Genomic DNA, 23836 nt, shown 5'->3' with positions numbered 1-23836 from the left:
GTTATTAACTTTACACATAAATCTTTGGCTGCATTTCTGATTATTTCCTTAAGATAGGTTCCAAATCAAAGGGTATACCTTTTTTAGAGCCTGATATGTTTCATGACAGTAATCTATTTTAAACTTTATAAGATTGGAATTGTTGATACTACAACAGAAACAACATAAAAGAAAATGAAATCCTTCCCAGCAACTGTTATTACCTGAAGTCTAACAAAGTACTCTGACTTAATGCTGACTAATGACATGAAATCCTAAGTAGAAAACGAATCATCAGAGTTAGTATTTTACTTACACAGAGTAGCACACCTTTCTGAGCAGGGGTTTATAGCTTAAACAAAAAAATAGGTGTGTTTCTAGTACCATAGAGCAAGGGAAGATGGTGGGGAACGTTCCTGCAAGTTAAAAAAAAAAAACCTGGGATTTTGTTCTAGTTTGACACTGATTGTGGGACCTGAGACACATCTCTTAGCTTCTTGAATCTCAGATTTCTCATCTGTGAGATGAAAGCCTTGGTCTAGGTCAGTGTTTCTCAGTGGGCAGCACAGGTAACACTTGTGGCACATGGGCTATTTTAGGGTGGTACCTAGACATAGACAGTTATTTTTTTGGCATGGCACATAAAGTTATCTTTTTAAATGATAGTATTTCAGTTTTTAAAAAGAGTGGATTTAGAGGAAAAGATTAAGTAAATAACAATACAGGTAGTCCTCAGATATGACATAAACTACTGAGGTGATGGGCAAATGTCTGATGTTTGAAAAATATAGAGCTAGGTGATCTCTGTAGAACTTGCTTAATATGTGAGGTAGAATTTCAGATATAAAAAGCTGGTCAGCAATGCTTCCTTGGAAGGCATTCTGTGAACAAGGTAGAGTTATTCAGATGTATAAGAAGTAACAGAGACACAGGCATGGAAAAGGTTCAGATACCATCCTATCACTGGGAGTTTGGGCTTAGCAGATGCAAACTAGTATATATAGGATGGATAAACAACAAGGTCCTACTGTACAGCACAGGGAACTATATGCAATATCCTGTGATAAACCATAATGGAAAAGAGTATGAAAAGGAATATATATATATGTGTACCTGAATCACTTTGCTGAACAGCAGAAATCAACAGAACATTGTAAATCAACTATACTTCAATAAAATATAAACAAACAAAAAACAAACAAAAATACCATCCTATCACTTGCAACTCTTTGTACATCTCATTTTAATAGTGAGTTTCACGCGTCTGGGCAGAATTTCTCCCAGATCCTCCCTAAAAACCTGGCAGAGAAGCCACCCCTGGCGCCCTCACCATGCTCAGGGCAGCTTTGGACGCTCCTCAGTGGCTGCTGAAGAAGGGGAGAGAGTCCCGGAAGCTGGTGTTGCTGGTGGTGTTTGTCGCTCTGCTCTTGGACAACATGCTGCTCACTGTGGTGGGTACGTGTGGGGGGCTTGGCGCTGGGGGTTAATTTGCTCTGGTTCCCAGAGGACAGCACATACCCTGTTAGAATTCAGCAGTGAATGGACTGGAGACTTTCTTTTTGTGCTTGAAAACACAAGGATTGCTGGGGATTGGAAGAAATGGCAGGAAATGGAGTCTGAAGCTTGCCAACCTTTGCTGAAAGACCCCAAAGGTTCAGAGAGCATCTGCCCAAATCTAAGGGGCTGACCTGGAGCCAGAACTGGCAATACTCTTCTTCCTCCCCATACTCTCTTCCTAAGGCGCTAATGACTCCAAGTGCCCTCTGGGATTGTCAGCATCTTCTCACCATGTTGCCTTTGTCTGCTCTGTCAAAATAACACACTTTATATGGATATCCAACTTCTTATCAAAACTTACCTTTCCTGTGGTTCATGCCCTCCCAGTCCTTTTTTTTTCAGTTGGTAGTCTATTCAGTTTTACATTCAGTTGTGCTGGTATATAAATGGGCACCAACATGTTTCCCCTTCTGGGTAAAATACATGCTTTTAAACAAGAATCTTCCTGAAACAAATTATAAATCCAATACAGTCAGTTCTTATTATTCATGGTGTTATGCTCTATAAATTTTCTGTGAACACTGGATTTAGTCAATACTAAATAATTTCTCCTCGGGGAAATACACACACACACACACACACACACACACACGCCCCCCCGCCCCCCCATACATATGTGTGTGTGTGTGTGCGCACACATACACACCATATAGATTATGATCTTAAATCTTAAAAACAACACATCCTGGTAGATTGTATTTTCTTTACAAAAGAGAAAACGAACTTCAGAGGTGTTAAGTGACTTGCCTGAGGTGACCCCACTAACAGGTGCTGAGCTGGGATTCAGGCTGTGCCCACCTGGCCCCAGAGCTGGAATTTCTTGCACCTCACTGCCCTTCCCCGCCTCATGCTCTGCATCTGTGTGTGAGAGTGAAACAAGAAGGCAGAGCCCACCTTGTTCAACCTCAGCTGCAAAAGTGAGCATCTGGTGACTCTGTTTTCCACACTCTCTGCATGTATGTCTGAGAAAACCCGTGGTGACTTTGTGAGCATTGATTTTTGTGATTACAAATGTTGGCCAGTAGACAAATTAGCCAATATGGAATCCATGAATAATGAGGACCAATTGTACGATGGTTGGAATGCAGGTACTTGAGCTAATAGGGTAACTCCGGCAGGCGCAGTCTTTGAGTAGGCCTCAGATCATGTCACTTAGACGCCTTCCTGAGCATGAGGCTGGACCTCATGGTAATGTCCCTGAACTGACTAGCAGTCAGAAGCCAGTCTGTCCTTAGCCCTCATTACTTGTTCTTCTTAACTTTCAGTGCCCATTGTGCCCACCTACCTATATGCCACAGAGTTCAAAGTCAACACGTCTCTGTACCCTGGGCCCACCACAGCTTCCCAGCCTGCCCTCACTTCTGCCTTTCCCACCATCTTCTCCTTCTTTGAAAACAACACCTTGGCAATCGAAGAAAGTGTGCCCAGTGGCATAGCATGGACAAGTGACACTCCCGGCACCATCCCCGCTCCAGTCACCGAAGCCATCCCAGCCCATGAAAACGACTGCTTTCAAGGCACAGAGTTCTTGAAGGAAGAGAACCTACGGGTTGGGCTTCTGTTTGCTTCCAAGGCTGTGATGCAACTTCTGGTCAACCCATTCGTGGGGCCTCTCACCAACAGGTATCTCAATGGGTACAGTGCCCCACAGGGTACTCAGGGGCTCAGACATAAGAGAATGGGCTGAGGTATCATAAAGGTGGTTAGAAGGGATAAAGAAGGAAAACTCACTTGTCTGCACCCCAGGGTGGTCAGCTGTTTGGGAAAGATAAGGTGATATTGATAAAATGACTTGGGCTTCAGATTTTCTTGGTGATGTAATGACTATTGATTACCAAGAAGAGAACCAGAGAACAGAAGTATACTACTGGTATTATTTCAGTGCCCTGGAACATGGCTTGAATGGGGGAATGGTAGAAATAGGACAGGCCTCTTGCAGGATAGAGCGCTGGATTCTTAGTGCTTGTGTTTAGGATTATCCTCATGTTTCAGAAAGATATGCCTTCTGACTAGGTTATTTATCTTTTCTGGAAAAGAGGATTTGGGCCCTGGCCAACAGGTAAATTTGCATGTTTGTTTATATGCATTCACATGTCATATTCCATCTCTATACCTGCATTCGGAGACATGTTTTGCCATGCACTCAAATAACTGCATTTTTGTTCCCAGTTACATGAAAAAATATAGTGCAAGGATACAGATGCCTACTGGAATTGTATCTTTTTTTAAATTCCCTTTTAGGATTGGATATCACATTCCCATGTTTGCTGGCTTTGTTATCATGTTTATCTCCACAATTAGTAAGTAATTTGCTACCTCTTTTCTTCACTTCATTGATTAACTTTGATTTTATCACATGCATTACCAGGAATAGAGCAGGGTCAAGTTCGCTAATTCGTCATCTGACTAAGTGACCTATGACACTGATTTAAATGCTTTACAGTTTTCGTTATGGGGACTAGAGCAGTAGAGGCAACTCAGTCTAGTTGGCATTTGTATATCATGCTATAAAAGAACAGATACTTCACTTCCTTCAGCTTGGGAAAATTGTGAAGGCTGTTTTAATTTGTATGCTATAATGTGTATGTGTGTATCTATCAGTAATCCCTTGAATGAGTTTAGTACAAACCTCCCATCTTTTTTTTTTTAAATAAATTTATTTATTTATTTTTGGCTGCGTCAGGTCTTTGTTGCTGCGCGCAGGCTTTCTCTAGTTGCGGTGAGGGGGGCTACTCTTCGTTGCGGTGCACAGGCTTCTCATTGCGGTGGCTTCTCTTGTGGAGCATGGGCTCTAGGCATGCGGGCTTCAGTAGTTGTGGCACGTGGGCTCAGTAGTGCGGCTTGCGGGCTCTAGAGTGCAGGCTCATTAGTTGTGGCACACGGGCTTAGTCCTCCGTGGCATGTAGGATCTACCCGGACAAGGGATCGAACCCATGTCCCTTGCATTAGCAGGCAGATTCTTAACCACTGTGCCACCAGGGAAGTCCAAGAACTCATGTTTTGAAAGCTTTTCTTATCTACTGAACTGTATATATTAAATAATAGTTATCGTTTCCATGCCATAACTAGTGTTGCTATACTGAGTTAGCCTAACTCTAGCAAACGTTTGATGTTTAGGGGATCCTGTGTAGCATTCCTTCAGGGTTTTTAAATACTAAAATGAGGTTACTGATGCCCATCACTCCCCTGAAGGGCCCCCAGCTGGGAAACATGCTTAATGTAATTAGGAGCTAAATGGTGGCCCATGTTGGGGCACAAAGTGAAAAAGAAATTACTTTGGTCTTCCTAAATAGGGGGATCAACCATCCTAGTTTGCCTGGGATTGAGGGGCTTCCTGGGATGCGAGACTTTTGATTTTAAAACCACAGAGGTCCTGGGCCAACAGAGATGAGTTGGTCACACCATTCTCAAAGGACATAGGGGTAGCAGACCCTGAACAGAGTGGAAATCAGAAAGCCTGGCAGAAAGCATTGGAGGCCTGGCCAGGAGAGACCAATCATTTGCATGTTTGGGAGACGGTGTGCTCATGTCGGGAAGTCATGGGAGAAGATTATAAACACAACCAAAGACATCTAATGAATGGGCAAAGGGATTCAGATTATGCTGATTCAGACACTTTGGGAGGGAGTCTTCTCTCTTTCTGTGGTGTTGTCCTGGAATTGGAGATGAGACATGTCTGGACCCACCAACCTTACTACCAATGCCCTGTAATTTAGTTGTTGACAACATATTCCTGTTTGGTTCTCAGTTTCGTGTATGTTAGTCTCTAGTAGAATGAATCTCTTCAAGGGCATGAACTGGATATTCTCTTTATTTCACATCTGCTACAGAGTACAGCACAGCTGCATGGTCAGTATTACTTAATAAATACTCACTGATCTGATTTGGCTAAAAGGTCCTCCAATATTAGGGGAAGGATATGATTGGATTACAAGATATTATTTTCTACACAGTAGCAACGGTCCTTCAAGTACACATAGCTTTTGTCCCACACTCCAGATGACTCAATGGGACCCAACAATGGCAAAGATCAGATCTGGGTATTGCATATAGAGGATCCAGAAGTAGGGTCCAGGGACCAGTTCTCAGCCCAGGGCATTGGGTTTCATGCACAGCCCTGACTCCAGTGGACAGGATGTTGGGTTTTAAGCAGGAAATGTGGACACTCAGCCTTCCATTCACTATGTGGTGAATCAGTTTATGCTTTGGTTTCTCTGTCTTCATGCCAATTAAAATGCAATCCTAATTAAGGGGGAAGGATTAGAAAGACAACTCCGAAAACAGGGAGCAGTGATCATGCTTTATTAAAACATACGCATAATGGCTCATGTCTATAGTATCACGAGTCCATTTTCTGGTGGCCAGGGAATCAAAGGCATTTTTGCTAACTGGAGCATTCTTGCTATTCTCTTTGCCCAGTGTTTGCTTTTTCTGGTACCTATACCCTGCTCTTTGTGGCCAGAGCTCTTCAAGGCATTGGATCTTCATTTTCATCTGTTGCAGGTAACGCCGACATCTTACACACACACACACACACACACACACACACACACACATCTCTCACCACCTCTTACTACCGTCAGACACTATAAGATTTATATGAAGAAATTAAGGAAAATATCATCATAGTTGTGATTGTTGCATAAATTGTGATATGTATCTCTGCATAGTTGTGGAAATTGTGATTTAAAAACAAGATAATTGTAGAGTTGCTGGTAGTGCCTATAAATCCCTAAGCGTGACATAATTTTCTTTGATATTTAGATGCTGCTAGCTCAGGTCAGACCAAGCCCAAGGTAAAACTGTGAAGTATGCCAGGTTTTATTTAATGCCACTCTATGGTCTTTTCTCTGTCCCCCTCTTACCATTTTATAGAAGTAGTAAAGTTAATACTATTGGTAATACCATCACAGTTTGAAAAGTACTATCAAATACAATATTTAATGTAACCCTATGAAGCAGAGATTTTATGGCATTTTACACATGAGTAAATGGGCATAAGAGCCCAGCCCACACTCTCTCCCAAGTGCTTTCATACTCTTCCTTGGGCATCCCCATCGAATAGAGCAGTGCTCTGTGTCCATAGCTTTTCCCTTCCTTGACCTACTCCATATCCATGGATTCAGGGAAATGTACTAGGAATGATAAAATAATATGAAATGCAGGATCACTGGACAATGGTATTCTGCATTACCCTTCCCAGAGACTTTTGCACTTCTAATGATATCCTGAACAGAAGAAGTGAGCAAGGTGGGCATTTGGGGGACCTGTGGGAGGCAGTATTTGCAAAATACTATGGGTTAGGTTCTATAAAACCCCAAAAACTGAAACTCTAGCTAAGACGACCCCTGAAGATATAATAGGGGCAAGATCAAGGACTCAGTAGAGAGGCAGAGACTATGCTGACTCTACCTGCCTCTCTCCTTTCAGGTCTTGGGATGCTGGCAAGTGTCTACACTGATGACTGTGAGAGAGGGCAGGCCATGGGAATTGCCTTGGGGGGCCTGGCCTTGGGAGTGCTAGGTAAGTGGCACTGGCCCCAGATCTGGGTTCAGGAGCATGAGCTACAGCAGACTCTCCGGAGACAGCCCCAGGAGGCAGGTGTTTCTAAGGTCATGGAAGACGGCATTTTTCTTCCTTCTCTGTCCAACCATGTTTTGAGTCCTTCTGAAATTCTGCCCAGGAAAAGCAGAATCTCTTTTCCCTTGGGGAGCTGAACAGCTCATAAGGGCCTGGGAATGGTCCAGAAACCTACTCTATTCAAGGGAGTGAATATCTGCATGTTAGTAGCCACCGCCTTACCTCTGCTTCCGTACGTGGCCAGTACTTTCAACATGAGAACATGCTCTTTGTCAGGTTCTGTGCTAAATATATACATAATCTCTTTTATTCCTCACTACCACACTGTAAAAGAGGAATGATCGCCCCCATTACACAGATGAGGATAAGGACAGTTCATAGCCACCCGAGGTCACATGGCCAGGAAATGCCAGAGCAAGGATACAGACTCAGATTTTCTGGGATCGAATCCCAAGCTCCAAACCATAAGCTTATACTTTCTTTGAGGTTCATCCAAAGTCTGGTTTAATTGACTAGTCCAACAAGCCACACACTTTTACTGAGTACGTACTGTGTGCCAAGCACAATGCTGGCACAGAGGGGATATAGGTCAGAAGCCTCAGACATGCTTCCTGCCCTCTAGGAATTTTCTAGCTAATTGAGAAGAAAACACCAAAAATCTCTTCCCTGGCCTGTACCCTGCTCTCTACCACCACGGCGAGGACAGGGAAGCAAAGCCCTGCTCTTCGTTAGTATCCACCTCCCCAGACACCCAAGCTAACACTTTGGTGCATCCTTGTCTCCTTTATCACCTCTCCCTCCCAAATGAATAAGCCTGTTATACCCTCCTCAGCCACTTGCTCAAAGCCAGCTCCTCATCACATCTCAGTTGGAACAAGGCACCAGCCTCCTGCCTGATCTGCACATTGCCTCCTTCCTCCAAGGTGCCGCCAGAAGAAGCTTCCTATGCCCAGAGCTGGTGTTTCTCCCCTGCCAAAAAGCACTGGTGTTTCTCCCTAGCCCACAAGGCCAAGTACATGCTTTATCTGGATATACAGGGCCCTTGGCTATTTGGTCTCAACCCTCCCCACCTCTTCTCATCTCCCAAATACTCCTCTTCTAGTAACAGGGACTTTCTTCTATTTCTGCTCCATCCACACTCTCTTTTCTGACACCTCTGTGTTCTTCACACATGCTTCTTCCCCACAAGTATTAGCCAGTTAACAAAGCCCCTGTGGCCACCTGAACTCACTCTACTGTGATTACATAACATTTTGTGGATGGAACACTTACTTTTCACCATGTTATAATTATTTGGGTCCCCCCCACGCCCACACACACATTTCTTCCACTAGAAAGTGAGCCCCTTGGAAGTAGGTCTTCTTCATCTCTGAATCCTCAAAACCTCGTGTCCTCATGTGGAGCTCAGCCCCTAGCAGACCATCAAAAGAAATGCCCACTGGGTATAGGAGGACAAGTCATGCTGGCTGGGAATCAGCCCCCCATCTCTGGAATCCATGCCTGTTTTGCTTTTCTAGTGGGAGCTCCGTTTGGAAGCGTGACATACGTATTTTTGGGGAAGACTGTACCCTTCCTCATCTTGGCCTTCCTGGCACTACTGGATGGAGGTAAGTCACCATCAGAGGCCACCAGGCAGGCGAGAGCCCAGGTCAGGTTGGGAATGCATTATGCTGTGGTGTCCGTGTTGACATATTTGGGTGGATCGAGGACTGCCCCATCGTGAGAGAGAGGGAGGAAGCTCAGGGAATTAGATCTGCAAGGGGTAAGGTGCTGACAACGTGGCTGTTATTGGATCCTCCAACTAATAAGTAGACATACTGAACTATTTCTCACTCCCTCTTCCTTTCTTAGCACTCCAGCTTTGCATCCTGCAGCCTTCCAAAGTCTGTCCTGAGGTAAGTGGATACCAAGCTCCATTGCCAAGAGAGTGATAGAATGGATAGGTGCAGTGACCCAGGCCTGCCTAGACCATCCCTGTCAAACCATAAGAAGAAAGGGGAGTGGAGTTGGAGAAAGCATGAACTGTACTGGATTCCCAATAGGGTCACGTTTAGGATAGCCTGAGGGATGGGGAAGGAGTCTGGCTTGTTGTTGGACCAAGATGGAGGAAGGGCCTTATAAAGAATCAAGGAAACCTTACTGAGTTATATATAATAACTCAGAACCAGGATGACTATCACATTGGGACCTAAGTATTTATAGTTATAATATCTCAGAGCTAAAGAAGACCTTGGAGGCCATCCAAACAACCTCTCCCCCACAAAGCATACTTACAGACTGTCATTCTGTAGCAGTTAAATATCAGAGTTGGTGTCTGTCTGACTCTAAGACAGAGATGGCTCTGGGAAATCTATACCAAGTCATGAAGAAAGATAAGAGAGTACAGACAATATGGGAATGTTTGATCTAAGGACCTTGATTTTGTAGCCAAGTCAGAAGGTAGTGTTGGTATCCTAGGGGTGCACTACTTGTGATTGGTGTCTGAAGTGGGGGGCAATCTTGTGGGGTCTGTGCTAGCTCCAAGTAATTAGTGTCAGAATTGAATTAAACTTTAGGGACCCCCAGCTGGTTCACAGAGAATTGGAGAATTGCTTGGTGTGAAAAAAGCCCACCCATTTGGTATCAGAAGTGTTGTAAGTAGAAGAGTGATTTTCCTTTAGTACCTTTTTGAATAATTTTGATTTTTAGATGGTAATGTTCTATGTATTCAAAAAAGTATTTTTTTTCTGGCTAGCATACCAGTACTATATTTTATTCATTCTTCTATATTTGGGCATTTAGGTAGTTTCCAGTATTTTGCAGCTACAAATAGTGCTGCAATGAATAAACTTGTGTATAGGCATTGTTATAGAGTTGGAGGTCATCTTTAGAGTAAATTTCTAAAAGTGAAATTGTCAGGAATTCCCTGGCTATCCAGTGGTTAGGACTCCACACTTTCACTGCCGAGGGCCCGGGTTCAATCTGTGGTCAGAGAACTAAGATCCCACAAGTCACATGGTGCAGCCAAAAACAAAAACAAAGAAAAGTGAAATGGTTGGCTCAAAGGGTTTATTGGACTTTTTTATGTACATTTTATGAGTTAGATCTGTCTATTTACTTGAATTATATATGGGAGAAGGCATGATCTTTTTAGTTTTAGTATCTCTGAATATTGCAATCCACCCTGTGTGGATGCAGAGAGGGTTATCATATCAAAACTATTAAATCTATTACAAGCTAGAATGTGGTAAGCACCAGAGGTAAGGACACAGTACTCAGGAAATTTGAAAGAGAGAGAAGTTCCAGCTCCTGAGTCAGGGAACACTGGATAAGAAGGAGCCACTTAAGCTTGACCTTGACGAATGGGTGAGGTTTGAACCTATGCAAAGGAGAAGGAAGGGAGTTTAGGAAAAGATAACCATGACAACTGAGGGCCTGCTTGTATGCATGGAAGGAAGGTAGATGCTAAGTTTATCTGGAATGAAGTTTTTTGAGGGGTGCGGGATGTTATAATTGGACATTTAGGCTGGCATTTTAATCTAGATGTTCAGGCTCCTTCGGCCACACCAGTCCAGTATGGCTCCACACGGTCAGAACAAAGCATTCAGAAGGCTTGAGCAGCTTTCTGAGTTGTTACCTCTAGGCTCACCTTTGGGGTTCAGCGCTCTGCCTGTGGTCCCTCGTGGATGAATATTGGTGCTGGTAAGATCTAGTGGAGAGGCCCGAGGCCAGGAACACCTGTTGTCCAACGTTGGCCTTGCTGACAATCCACTCTGATCTGGTTGATGGTCATTCAAAGGCAGGAATCATGTCTGGAATATGTTGTCTTACTCTTTGTGACTGCCTTGCACACGGGGGCTGTGCGGCCACCAGCTCACTCTGTGACACTGGGCAAGTCGCCTCCTCTTCTATGACGTGGGTGTCTGGTCTCTCCAGTAAGGGAGCTGACGTAGATGGTCTCTGAGGTCTGCCTGCACGCTCTCAGATTCTGTGAAAACAGGAGAGATGAATACACAGTACAAATGGAAGTTTCTTGTTGTCCATGTTCTCAGAGTGCCAAGGGGACTCCCCTCCTCACACTTGTCAGAGACCCTTTTATCCTGGTGGCTGCAGGTAAGCTGACATTTCCTCCCTTTGGGCTGGGAGAGTCTGAGTTTCAGGGCAGCCTCGGGGGCTCACTGAACCATCTCCCCAGGCTCCCTCTGCTTTGCCAACATGGGGGTGGCCATGCTCGAGCCCACACTGCCCATCTGGATGATGCAGACCATGTGTGCCCCTGAGTGGCAGCTAGGTAAGTGACCTTGGTTCCCAACTCGGGCTTGGGCAGAGATGCGTGCCATGGGCCCTTTCTCAGGTAATCGGCAAGCATCATCAGGGCCAGGTCTTCAGAGTCACAGAAGGACAGTGTGCTTCCTTCACAGAATTACCTTCCCTGCCCACACCTGTGAATCAAGCCTGATTTAGTGGGCAGTCCCTTCAAGAAGCAGGCCGAGGACCAGTTCTCTCAGGGTTACTTGAGAGGCTGCCTCCTGGGCTTGAAGTCCTAAAAATTTCTGTCATAACTCTCAACTTAAAAAAAAAAAAAAAGAAGAAGAAGAAAAAAAGAAGCAGGCTGAGAAGCACAGAGTTGGGGGGCGTTGATGGGTGATGGAGGGGCAACATACCTAGCTGGGTGGATGAATAACTTCTAGTCCAAAGACCTGGGGTTTTGGGCTTCCCTGGTGGCGCAGTGGTTGGGAGTCCGCCTGCCGATACAGGGGATACGGGTTCGTGACCCGGTCCGGGAAGATCCCACATGCTGCAGAGCAGCTGGGCCCGTGAGCCATGGCCGCTGAGCCTGCGCGTCCGGAGCCTGTGCTCCGCAGCGGGAGGGGCCACAGCGGTGAGAGGCCTGCGTACCGCAAAAAAAAAAAAAAAAAAGACCTTGGGTTTTTATTTCTGCTCCATTGATTTGCTGTGCACACTTGTGAAAATCACAACTTTCTGAGCACCACTTTTCTCATCTCTAAAATGGACATCAGAATACTATCTAGTTCAGAGGGTAAATCTGAGAAACAAATGACATAATCTGTGGCAAAGCTTTGCACCCATAGAACATTAACAAGGCACCACCGTCACCATCACTGATACGTTCTTCTTTCCCACTCCCCGTCCCCCAGATTACCCTTTTGCTATCTTTTTACCTCTAAAAAGGTGCTAATGGAGTATATTGTTCTGTGAGGGAGGCCTCTGGCCTCCTTTGCTCCATGGAGAGATGTCCTCATGACTCATCTGAGCTCAGAGAGCAGGCTCTGGACCTTTCCAGGAAGCCTGAGGAATGGGGACAGAGAAGGTTACGTGCAAATGGCTCAGCCACTGCAGGGAGGAGAGGCTTAAGTGGCCCGAGGGGAAACTGACAAGAACCTGATACAGCTTAATATACAATGAAAAGCACTAAATCTAATTTTTTAGGGGACCAGGCTAAGCAAGGCTCCCAGCTGCACTCGTAGCCCTAAATTGAATTTTTTCTGGGCTGCAGCTGCCCCTGACCATGACAGTTGATTGAGTTAGTTGGTGCTCGGTGCAAATAAACATCCCCTGCCTCGAGGCTCTTGGAGCGGAGGGCCAACCGACCTTGGCTCAGAACGGCCTCTCTCCAGCCCTTCTTCACCCCACAGGAATAGTAAAAGCAAACCAGCCATCAGCCAGTAACTGGTGAATTGCTGACTTTGGGTTTCATCGTAAACATCCTGACAGTTTCTATTAGGCAGCACTGTTTCCTGTCAGGGTACAGAGAAGCAGAGAGAGGCTGGTGAGACGCGAGGAAGCTCACAGGCCTGATGCCACCCAGTGCCTTGCGCAGGCGAGGCTACAGTAGAAAGCCCTCAGGGGGGTAAGTGAGAGACTGAGAAGGCCTTGTCCTCCACCATCCCTTACAACTTTGCTCAGTGCCCTCTGCATCTGTAAGTCTAACTTCAAATGTTCTCACCTGGAAAGTGTGTTAAAATTCAGATTGCGAGGCCCCATCCAGCAATTCAGCAGAAACAAGTTTGCATTCCTGGTGAATTTCCCAGGGATGCTGATATGGCGTCAGCGACCACACTGAAAAATATTGCTTTCAATGCAGACCCGTCTCCAAGGTGTTGGCAGGAACAATTTGTAGTGTGTGACTGAACATCCTCCAAGTGGCCCATTGTGTGCCCACTACTCTCACCCAGTGGAGGAAAGAGCTCAGGCTTTGGAGACAAGTCCACCTGGGTTGAAATCCTGACCCAGCCACTTACTGGTTGTGTCCTTGGATAAGTTACTTAACATCTTCAAACTCCACTTTTTTTCATTTGTAAAAATGGAGGCACAGGCTTCCCTGGTGGCGCCGTGGTTGAGAGTCCGCCTGCCGATGCAGGGGACACGGGTTCGTGCCCCGGTCCGGGAAGATCCCACGTGCCATGGAGCGGCTGGGCCCGTGAGCCATGGCCGCTGAGCCTGCGCGTCTGGAGCCTGGTCTAGAGGCCACAACAGTGAGAGGCCCGTGTACCGCAAAAAAAAAAAAAAAAAAAAAAAAAAAAATCCAAAAAAAAAATGGAAGCACTTTTCTGGTTGTTTTCAGGGTTAAATAGATCTTTATATTCTAAAGGCATTAGCACAGTGCCTGGAATAGAGGATATAGTCAGGAAATAAAAATCATTACTGTTTTCATCATTGTTTTTGTTGAAATCACTTTGACAGTCACAGCTCTGTGTAATTCCCCACCCCTTGAAGATATGCTGTGAAATATATATGTGTCTGTAGACATATAGTCTGGAACACCTCTTTTGCACAAAATGCTACTGAATTGCAAGCTATACTCAGATCCTAAAGAACAAGCCACACTGACTGAGGAAAATCTCATTCAGGAAATCCCACACCACCTAAAATAATGTCAAGGAGATGTATCTAGGAGGCCTGTGGGCTTCATACAGGTGCCCATTTCCAGATACCAGGTAGACAATTGAGTAGCTGTACTATTACATTTTTTTAAAGCAATTAAACAGAAACACATGGTTACAGTTTGAAACAGATTGCCACCTGTACAGATAGACTAGACAAACACACTAAGGTGTGTTTCACCTCCAGCCCACAGAAGAGAATATTAAAAGCAAACAAGACCTCAGCCAGTAACTGGTGAATTGTTGACTTTGGGTTTATTTGTAATCATCATGACAGTTTCTATTAGGCAGCACTGTTTCCACTCCATACAGAGAGGCAGAGAGAGGCTGGTGAGACCCAAGGAAACTCACACCACTCATTCCATGCAGTTCTTTATGCCAGAGCCATCTGTGCTGCCACACTGCTGGTGGGGTGGTGGAAACACCTGGAGTTGGAGGGAGAAGGTCTGGGTTCAAGTCTTGACCCTGTTACTCCCTGGTTATGATGATAATAGTTAAGGCCGATGCTCAGAGAGCACTTATTCTGTGCCAGGCACCTTGCAAAATGGTTGCTTTGCATTATCTCAATTAAGCCTTATCACCAGCCTATCTGGTAGCAATTATTATTATTCCCATATTTGAGAGATTTCTTAATCTGACCCAGTTTCCCATTGCCCTCCCAAATCCTGGGTCTTGTGGAAGTCCCTGCCATCAGCAAGTGTCCCTATGCCCTCAGCCTCTTTTCTCTGAACACTTGTTTCATCTTCTTGCCCTGAGACCTGAATGTTTTCTGAGAACACCATTTTCCCACAGCCTTCTTGATGGAAGTACATGTTCCTTTAGGCTTTGCTTTCTTTCGCTGCTTCTGAATCATTTCTTCTTCATTCTCCTTCAAAGGCCCTGACTCCCTTGAAAATCATGTCGTTAGATTATACCACCCCACCCTTCTTTATTGCAGTTATCTACTGACCCCTGAGTTATCCCTTCTTATTCATTAAATCCACCAACACCTGGCTCATGTTCATTTCACCTTTATTGCTGTCACCACTTTTGGTGACTCCCATATCCAGGTGGATAACCTTGCCAACATCTTGGCCTATTCCTTAGTCTACTCTCTTGGAATGATCTTCTCCTCTCCACCTTAACCAATCAAACCTTTATATAGTATTGACCTTGACCTCACCATTAATCGTAGCTTCTCTGAAATTTCACTTCCAAGCAGTACAGTTATCACCTTACATATTCCCTGCTCAGGTATTCTAATACCCCTATATTAACACATTTTGGCTACACTGGGGTCACCAGTCCATTCAGTTCTTTCTCTGTTTCCCTCACTACTCATGTCCTCTCTTCTTTCTTTACTCAGCTTGGAGTCCATCATGATGAATCCATGTCCATCATTAATGGCACTCCTTTGAAAGCATTGTTAATTTCTTTGCCCCACCCACTCCCTCTGGGGTTGTCACATGGGAAGCCTTCACTCTGGTTAAGCCTATCTGGTTGCCGACTCCTTGCATGCCCCTGAGCAGTGAAATGGGGCTGTAGGAAAACACACACTAGGTAGGCTGTTGGTCTCACCTTATACTTATGGCCACAAATCTAAAGTGGGTTTTCATGCTGTTCAACAGTCTTTCTCTGAGTCCCTAGTTATGTCCTTCCTACTTTCCAAAAGGACTGGTTTAGAGTTCTCCATTCAAACCTCCTACACACCCTCATCCCTTCACCTTCATCATCCTCAACTCCGAGTCATTGAGAAAATAGAAGCAACAAGAAGGGACCTTGCATGTTCTCATCACTACATATACTTACTTCCCTGTACCTGTGCCTACATCCACTGCCTTCTGTTTATGGTTGGAACATCCCAGCTCCTTCAGAGGTCAAACTTCTTTTTTCTTTTCTTTTCTTCTTCTTTTTCCTTCTGGATTGCATCTCCTCCTACTTCGTTGGCTACTCTTTACCACCTTTGCTATCTCCTCCTCGTTTGTTAACTTTTCAAGGTAGGAGTCCCAGAAGGCTCAGTCCATAGATATCTCTTCTTCTATCTCTGATCTTTCATGGGTGATCCCAACCATTCCCATGGCTTTAAGAACGAATTGGTAAACCAATTAGTCGAACCCTTATGTCTGTGCATAGGATCTCTCCTCGGAACTCTAGACTTGTCCACTCAATAGGCCTTCCTATTTGCATTAAGTGTTTTTGTTTGTTTGTTTGTTTTTCTTGCTAAAAACCTTCTGTTTTGGTTATTCAGTTCTCAGCTTGAATGTTACCTCCTCAAAGAAGCCTTCCCTGATCTCCTAAATCTAAGTTAGCCCTTATTCCGGGTCACTCTTCCATACTGCCACATTAAACTTTCTTCACAGAATTTATCACTTGTCAAAATTATCTTTTTCATTTATTTGTTTACTTGTTTATTGTCTATCTCCCTCCCTTGGAATGTAAGCTCCCTGGAAGCCAGGATTTTCTTTATTTTATTCACCCTTCTAATCCTGGTCCCTAGAATACCTGGTACATAATAAAAGCTCATTAAAAATGCTACATGAATGAATAAATGAAAGAACAAATCAATGATGCTCAGAGAGGGTAACTTCCCCATGGTCACAGAGCTAAACCGTGGTCAAGCCACAGTTTGAACTCAGCAGCAAAGCCCACGTTCCAGGGTACCTGACTCTACCGTCACAGAAAACAATGTGATAAGGGCTTCAGTTTACAAAATCCTTTTCCATACATTTATCTAATTTGCTCCTTAGTGTAATTTGGTACGATAGAATCACAGCTTTGTTTTTCCTAGATGTGGAAGCCAACGCTCAGAAAGGTTTAGTAACTTATGCAGAATCACTGTCAGAGGGAATTCCATGGTGGTCTAGTGGTTAGGACTCTGTGCTTCCACTGCAGGGGGCATGGGTTCGATCCCTGGTCAGGGAGCTAAGATCCCACAAGCCTTGAGGTGTGGCCAAAAAAAAAAAAAAAGTCACTGTCAGAGCAATAGAAGAGCAGGTAAATAGCAAGGCAGGAATTTTACTTCCTAGGAGGTATGTAAGTCTTTCTCTAAAGCTCATGCTCTTATGCTGATAATCACGGGTATTTTATACATGAGAATGGCTCATCAAAGCCATTCATCAGGAAGTCCAAGAGGGGAGCTAAACGCACGTTAAATGTGTTGAAGCTAAACGCAGCCCTGCTCTTGAGGAAAGCAGAGTGTGGAGCCCTATGTCATCTGCTCTGGGTTTGCACAAGGATCTCCAAACCCACAAAACAAAGTGGTTTGGGATCCTTGAACACAAAACAAGGTGTTTTAGAGGAGCTGGGTACATTCTAAGGTAAGGGCCTGTGTCTTTCTACAGGTCTAGCTTTCTTGCCTGCCAGTGTGTCCTACCTCATTGGCACCAACCTCTTTGGTGTGTTGGCCAACAAGATGGGTCGGTATGTAGCCTGGGGGTCTGGGAAAAGTCAGGTGGGAGAGTCTTCTGAGGTGTTCCCTGCACCTGGGATGATGAATAATAGCTTCTCTGAGGTTGAAACTTTAGAACAAGTACACACAGATAAAAACTGCCCACTGGGAGGATGGGGATGGGTAGATGGTAAGGGTAATATAGAGAAAGGATGGTCCTGAGCTGGCTGCTATAGAAGAGGCAGTGAATATATGAGAGACAACCTTTAGTATCCAGATGTTTGTTGTCCAGTTGAAGAGATAAAGTAATTCCACAGAGAACAGGTATGAAGAAAGCAGTACCTTTGGGCAGTGGTTGTCAAACTATATTCCATGGACCCCCAGGGAGCTCTACAGGTGTGCCTCAGAGGCCACCAAGTGGAAAGGGTTGGGGGCTAAGAGGTATGAGTCTGGTTTCTGTTCCTCCACTACAGTGAGAACACCTTTAATTTTACCATTGGAGTTCAGCACAAAGATTTTTAAAATAAGTTTAAAAACCATTGCCATAGGAAATCAGAGAAGGAAAGAAGTTTGGGATGTTTTGTGGTTTTTGAGATGGACCCTGAAGACCAGATAAAATATGAATAGGTGAGAGGTAGGCTGAATCGGGAAATAGCAGAAGTTAAGTTTGAGGATTATCCCCAAGGGGCAAGTACCTTCTGAGTCAGCTGCTTCCTCTTCTAAGGGAAGGAAGAATATGTCCCATTGCTCCTCATCTGCTTCTACTGGAAAGAGGTGTGAAGTCAGGGAAGAGATGGGGGGCCAGGAAGGGACAGGGCAAGGGCTCACCTGGGCATAAACTGGTCATGTAGAGATGTGTTTACCTTCTCATATCCTAAGGGATTCCTGGAAGTAGGGGTGGTGGGACTGGCCAGTGTGTTGGTGATGGGGTGGCAGGTGGAAGGGCTCTCTCCCCTTTGCACTGTTTAATGATGGTTGTTTTCTTCCAGGTGGCTGTGCTCCCTGATTGGGATGGTGGTAGTAGGTACCAGCTTGCTTTGTGTAAGTATAATAAGGTCTTGTTGGGAGAGAGAGAGAGAGAAAGAGAAACCCAGACATTTAAGGACCACTTTCCTTTGAAATGAGCAGAGGGTTGACTTGGCAAGGATTGTCAGAAAGACTCTTTCTGTGTAGGTAGGAATTTAGCACTGGAGGGAGATGCCACCAGTCATCCCATTGAAAGGAGGTGGGGAAGGAGAGGGAGAGGGCAGTGGGGCAGCTGGAGACAGAGGTCTGAGGCTTTATGGATGGGCACATGAAGCAATACATGTGGTATCTATTTCTGGGGTCTGTAAGCTGGTGCGTTTTATGCCTTCATTTACTCATCTCACCCTGACAGGACCCCATAAGCCACCAGGGGAACCGTTATCTGTGCTCCCATCTCTAGCACCAGAATGTTTGGTAGAGGAAGAAAGAAAGAAGGGCTCTTCCATTTCCAGGAGTCCCCTTCAAGCTCTCTAAGCCTTCGTTTTCTCCTCTCCACCATAAGGATCAGAAGCACGCTTGCCTCGTAGGCTTGAAGGAGAATAAGATGGCTGTAAAGCACTGAATACAGTGCTCAGGAAAGGCTGGAGGTCCTCATCGGGAGCACAAGCTCCGTGTTCAGTCCCAGCTTTGTCACTTGCTCCTCATGTGACTTTGAGCTCGTTCCATCACCTCCTTTTACTCAGTATCCTCATCTGTGTAAAGAGGATTCTGGTAGCACCTCACAGGGTTACCCACACCAACTGCAGCCATGTCCGGCATGTAGTGAGCCCACAGTGAATTTTAACCAGTACTAGTGATAAAACAGAAAGAGCCCTTGAGGATTCACCCCTAAAATTGTTTATAGCCACTAACATCTAAATGGTATGTGAAACCTCTAAGGGGTGAGTGTGCTGGAATAGCAGGTTTGGGTGACAGATGCCCAGGGAGGGAGGTAAGGAACCAGCAAAAGAGGAAAAGAAGAATTCCATGAGGGATGGATGGGGAGGGCAAGAGAATGAGTTTCACAAGCTTGCTGAAGCGGCAATGCAAACCACGCCACCTGCCCTGCTAGCTCATAGGTAACTGGTTGTTGGCATTTCTTTTTTGTCTTCTTGCTCCACGGGCTCCCAATTAGGGTTTAAGTAAAACCTCTGGATGATGTTGCAAATAGAAAAGAGAGGAAACTCCACTCAGTGAAGAGTGAGGGTGGAAGTATGTGTCTGGGTGGAGGGGATAGAGGAAGGTGAGGAAGAGTCCATGTAGCAGAAAAGGGCCATTGTTGCGGTTTCCTAGAGTCAAATCGGAGGTTCACACTTGATCTTACCACTTATGTTCTGTAATTCTCGATAGGACCTTCAACCCAAATGGCACCAATCTAGTTTTCCTATCTTTAAACGGAAGTAAAGGTTCTTTTTCATCAGGAGGTATAAGAATACACGGAGATAATGTCTGTGGCACGTAGTGCCTGGTCAAGGATGCATTTTGTAGGAAAACTCTGTTTTCGTGCTGCTCCCACCTGACCCAGCTGGACTCCTGAAGAACTCTTCCTCCTTTCCTGCTGCAGATTCCTCTGGCTCGTAATATTTTTGGTCTCATTGGCCCCAATGCAGGGCTTGGCTTTTCCATAGGTAAGAAGTGCCCTTAAAGGAAACAAGAAGCCCCTGAACGTTGGCTTTGGGTCGGATCAGAGGGGGTATGTGGAAAGGCAGAAGAAGCAGGAGAGCGGCTGGCAGGGGTATGGAGAGATGGGCTCATACCTCCTGGTGGGAATGGGTGTCAGTTCTGAGGGGAGGACGCACAGCAGGCAAAGGCAGTGGACTAAAGGGGGGAGGAGGAGGGAGGATGCCACACACAGGCAGGGGGACTGTGGGTAGAGCTGACTGCCGTGTCCTGCTTGCTCTGACTACAGGCATGGTGGATTCCTCTGTGATGCCCATCATGGGACACCTGGTGGACCTGCGCCATGCCCCGGTGTACGGGAGTATCTATGCCATCGCTGACGTGGCTTTTTGCATGGGCTTTGCTATAGGTATGTTGGTGGAGAGATGGGGGAACACCAGGACCTGGTACCCCACTCTCCTTTTATCTACCATTTACCAGGTAGAAGAGGCTGATTCTCCTAGGGTTCTGGAGATATTTGACCCTGGGACGTCTCCTGGGTCACCTGCTGCCCCTAGCATGGTGTCCTCCGTGTGATCAAGACTCAATAAATACTTTGAATAAATTTGAATAAATAAATAAATTTATTTTTTTGAATAAATAAATAAATTTGCTTTATTCCTCGCAGGCCCATCCACTGGGGGTGCCATTGTGCGAGCCATTGGCTTCCCCCGGCTCATGGTCATCATCGGGGTCGTCAACATCATCTACGCTCCTCTCTGCTACTACCTGAGGAGCCCCCCAGCCAAGGAGGAGAAGCTTGTAAGGGGCTCTGATGACTGCTGAAAAAATAATCATCTTCTGTTTCTTTCCATGTCTCTCATCCCTTTTTATCCCGTGCTCTTACTTCCTCCCTCTTTGATAGGCTCTCTGCTCTGCCATGTTTTCCAATGCCCCTTTCGTCTCCCTCTTTCCCTTGTGCCTTTCCTTATTTTCCCTCCTCTACACAACCACTTTCTCTCTAACACTGGTCAGTTAGGAAGGGTCCTAAGTACAGAAGGAAAATGGGATGCTTGTAAAGTGTTGGGGTCAGGGATCATCCAAGGCATCCTATATTTGCTGTAGTTACTGGCAAAGTGTGAATTACCAAAGCATGCCCACAAAATGGACAGAATTCCACTGGGCACATTCATTCATTCACTCACATCGGTCATTGTCCTTACCAGGTCATTTCTTAAAGCACAAACACCCCAGGGAAGAGAACCACAGCATATGATTTTAGTTAATAAGATACTTTCCTCTTACCGCAGCACGAGCACCCTGAGGGTCTGAGTGGGTTAGGGATGGATGTGGAGGTTGCTTAAAGGAGCAAAAGACGACGTGAAAGTCTGGTGGGAGGTGGTGCCCATTTCAGCTGGCTCCCTGCTCGAGCCTGTACTACGGCTGAAATTAAAAGCATATCAGATGATTGTCTTGACTAGGGTGACTACACCTTGGTCCCTTGGGTGGTCTATGCACATACATGAAGCAGAGCAAGGGTCCTTTGCTGGTTTCTTGAGTCTTTTCTGTGCACAGCACTAGACTTGGATGAGCTAGTTGGGGAAGGGGATGGGGAAGCTGGTGAAGGATGTGCAGTGATTTCTCTTCCTGCCTCTTGCTGCAGGCAGTTCTGCGCCAGGACTGCCCCATGGAGACCCGGAGGCACGCAGCTGAGAAGCACATGAGGGAATTTCCTCTGGGGGAGGACAGCGATGAGGAGCCTGGCTGTGAGGAGTAGCAGCAGAAACTGGTCCCTGGACCTTGTCACGTGAGGCTCAGACTTCAGTGACTGCCTCGTTCCCTGGACGCAGATCTCCACAGGCTCTTCCTCACTTCTCTCTCCCCTGGTGTCTCCTTTCCTCCCCTCCCATGCATGCTGTTCCCAGGTTCTCTCCTCACCTGTGTCACCTATAGCTCTCCCTCTAAGCTTTTTTTTTTTTTTGCGGTATGCGGGCCTCTCACTGTTGTGGCCTCTCCCATTGCGGAGCACAGGCTCCGGACGCACAGACTCAGCGGCCATGGCTCACAGGCCTAACCGCTCTGCGGCACGTGGGATCTTCCCAGACCAGGGCTCGAACCCGTGTCCCCTGCATTGGCAGGCGGACTCTCAACCACTGCGCCACCAGGGAAGCCCTCCCTCTAAGCTTTGATGCCTCAGCTAGCCCACCTTCTGTGGGAGGACAGAGCGATGCTCCCTCCTCGGTTTCTGTAAGGCGGTGTGGGTTCTGCGAGGGGTGACTCATCTCACGGAGGCGGCAGTGAGCCGTGTTCCCTGAAACCAGTGGGGTGGCTGCCAAGACTCATTTCATCTGTTATCTGATTTTCTCTGGTACCTTCCCAACAGACTATAAGAGTGTTGTCTTCTGTTCCTCAACATGGTCCTCCCTCACTTTTCCCAGATGAGTTGAGGAAGCGTCCTCAACCTTGTATTGCTGCCACATTGCCAGTTTGGGAAATGTGTTTTCTCTGTGGCCAAACCTACAGCTGCTGAAGTGAGTCTGCCCTCAGTGGAAGGAGGTCTCCTACTTTCCTCATTACTAAATGGAAAGGAAAAGAGCCTGCTTCTCTTATGCTTGAGTTACTGACTTTCTCATGATGTCCCCTGTGGGTTTTGTCTCCCTTTCCTTAGATTTCTTAGATTCTTAGAAATAAAGGTAGGAGGACAGAAAACACAGTCTATGAACTCTAAGATTTCATGGGAACAAGGGTGAAGCAACTGTGCTGGAATCCCTTCCAACTGGGGTTTCCTAACACAAAGATTCTAATGAGGCATTGTCCACATTTGCTAATGAGTAAATTGATCCCTGATTCAGACATGGCACACTGGATGCTCTTTTACAGCAAAAGAGAGTGTGTGGGCAAATACAGTAGGTACTATAAATATTTTGACATTTTCCTACCTTTTTGAAATAATTACTAAGAGATGGGGTTTCCAAGATATGGGAGACACGGCACCTACCCTTAGGTAGTCTTCCATCTATCTGAGCAAACTGGATATACATTGAATAAAAACGATCAATACTGCAAGTTTGTATATACACTTGTGTTCAAGTGTAAAGACGCAGGGTTGCTCATGGTCTGGGTGGGGAATAATGGTGGAGATGGAGGCAGAGGCAGGAATGGAAAGACCCACAGGCACAGACTTGGGGCTCCTGGATATTAGATCGGGGTGTTCAGACTTTACTCTGGAATGGTGCCTGGGTCTGATTAGTGCACTCCTCTGCAAGTTTGGTGGGTTCGGTGCAAGTCCTGAATCATCAGAACACATTCAACCTTAGCCTCAATGAATTCTTACCACTTGGACAATGGATATCTGATTTATGGGTGTGTTTTTAGGGGGTTGGCATTAACTAGACTTACCTGATTTGCAAAACCCGATGTATTTATATCATTTAGTCAGGATGGTATTGTCTCAGATTTTGAAGGAGCTCAAAGATAAAACTGGGAAATAATTTGTCAAAATATGTGAGCTGTGACTACAAATTTTATATTGAATACATGTCCACTGTGACTCCTGTACAAGGTGGGAGTGGGATACAGTAGGGTGTGGAGGGGTCAGGGGCACCAACAACAGTGCTGCTTTGATTTTCACATCCACATGGAGGACAGTTTATAATTAAAGGATGGGCTTGTTACAGAAATTGTTTGCACATTAAAAAAAAGTAGGAAGAATTTTTAAAGGAGTAATTCATCTTTAACTTGTTAGTAAATGTTGAGCAATTTAAAACATATATTTAAGGAGAAACAATGTATATAATTTATTCAGCCTTTCAAAATACTGTTGATAAGAGTCAACACCAAACACTACAAAGTAAGTCAGGACCCA

The 23836-nt window shown here is 45.5% G+C and overlaps 1 protein-coding gene across 3 annotated transcripts; it reads left to right on the top strand.

Annotated features, from left to right (window-relative positions):
* The first annotated feature begins 1307 nt into the window (after positions 1–1307).
* SLC18A1 (solute carrier family 18 member A1) lies at positions 1308–21847 on the top strand. 3 transcript variants are annotated; one of them, XM_081237490.1, is made up of 15 exons: positions 1308–1434; positions 2802–3159; positions 3778–3836; positions 5956–6039; positions 6967–7059; positions 8634–8723; positions 8968–9011; positions 11148–11208; positions 11291–11386; positions 17321–17399; positions 18357–18408; positions 19937–20000; positions 20282–20401; positions 20660–20793; positions 21635–21847. In XM_081237490.1, exons 1-15 carry the CDS (start codon positions 1311–1313, stop codon positions 21746–21748), a joined length of 1572 nt encoding a protein of 523 aa, XP_081093616.1. In that variant the 5' UTR covers positions 1308–1310; the 3' UTR covers positions 21749–21847. The 3 variants fall into 3 exon arrangements, with proteins under 3 accessions (XP_081093616.1, XP_081093617.1, XP_081093618.1); XM_081237491.1 differs by lacking the exon at positions 11291–11386; XM_081237492.1 differs by lacking the exon at positions 20660–20793 and having other exon boundaries at positions 21635–21762.
* The last annotated feature ends 1989 nt before the right edge of the window (positions 21848–23836 follow it).

Source organism: Mesoplodon bidens (assembly GCF_964165515.1).
Source record: "Mesoplodon bidens genome assembly, chromosome: 6".
Lineage (NCBI taxonomy): Eukaryota > Metazoa > Chordata > Mammalia > Artiodactyla > Ziphiidae > Mesoplodon > Mesoplodon bidens.
The sequence above is the reverse complement of the archived record's forward strand: the minus strand, read 5'-3'. Positions and strand labels throughout refer to the sequence as shown.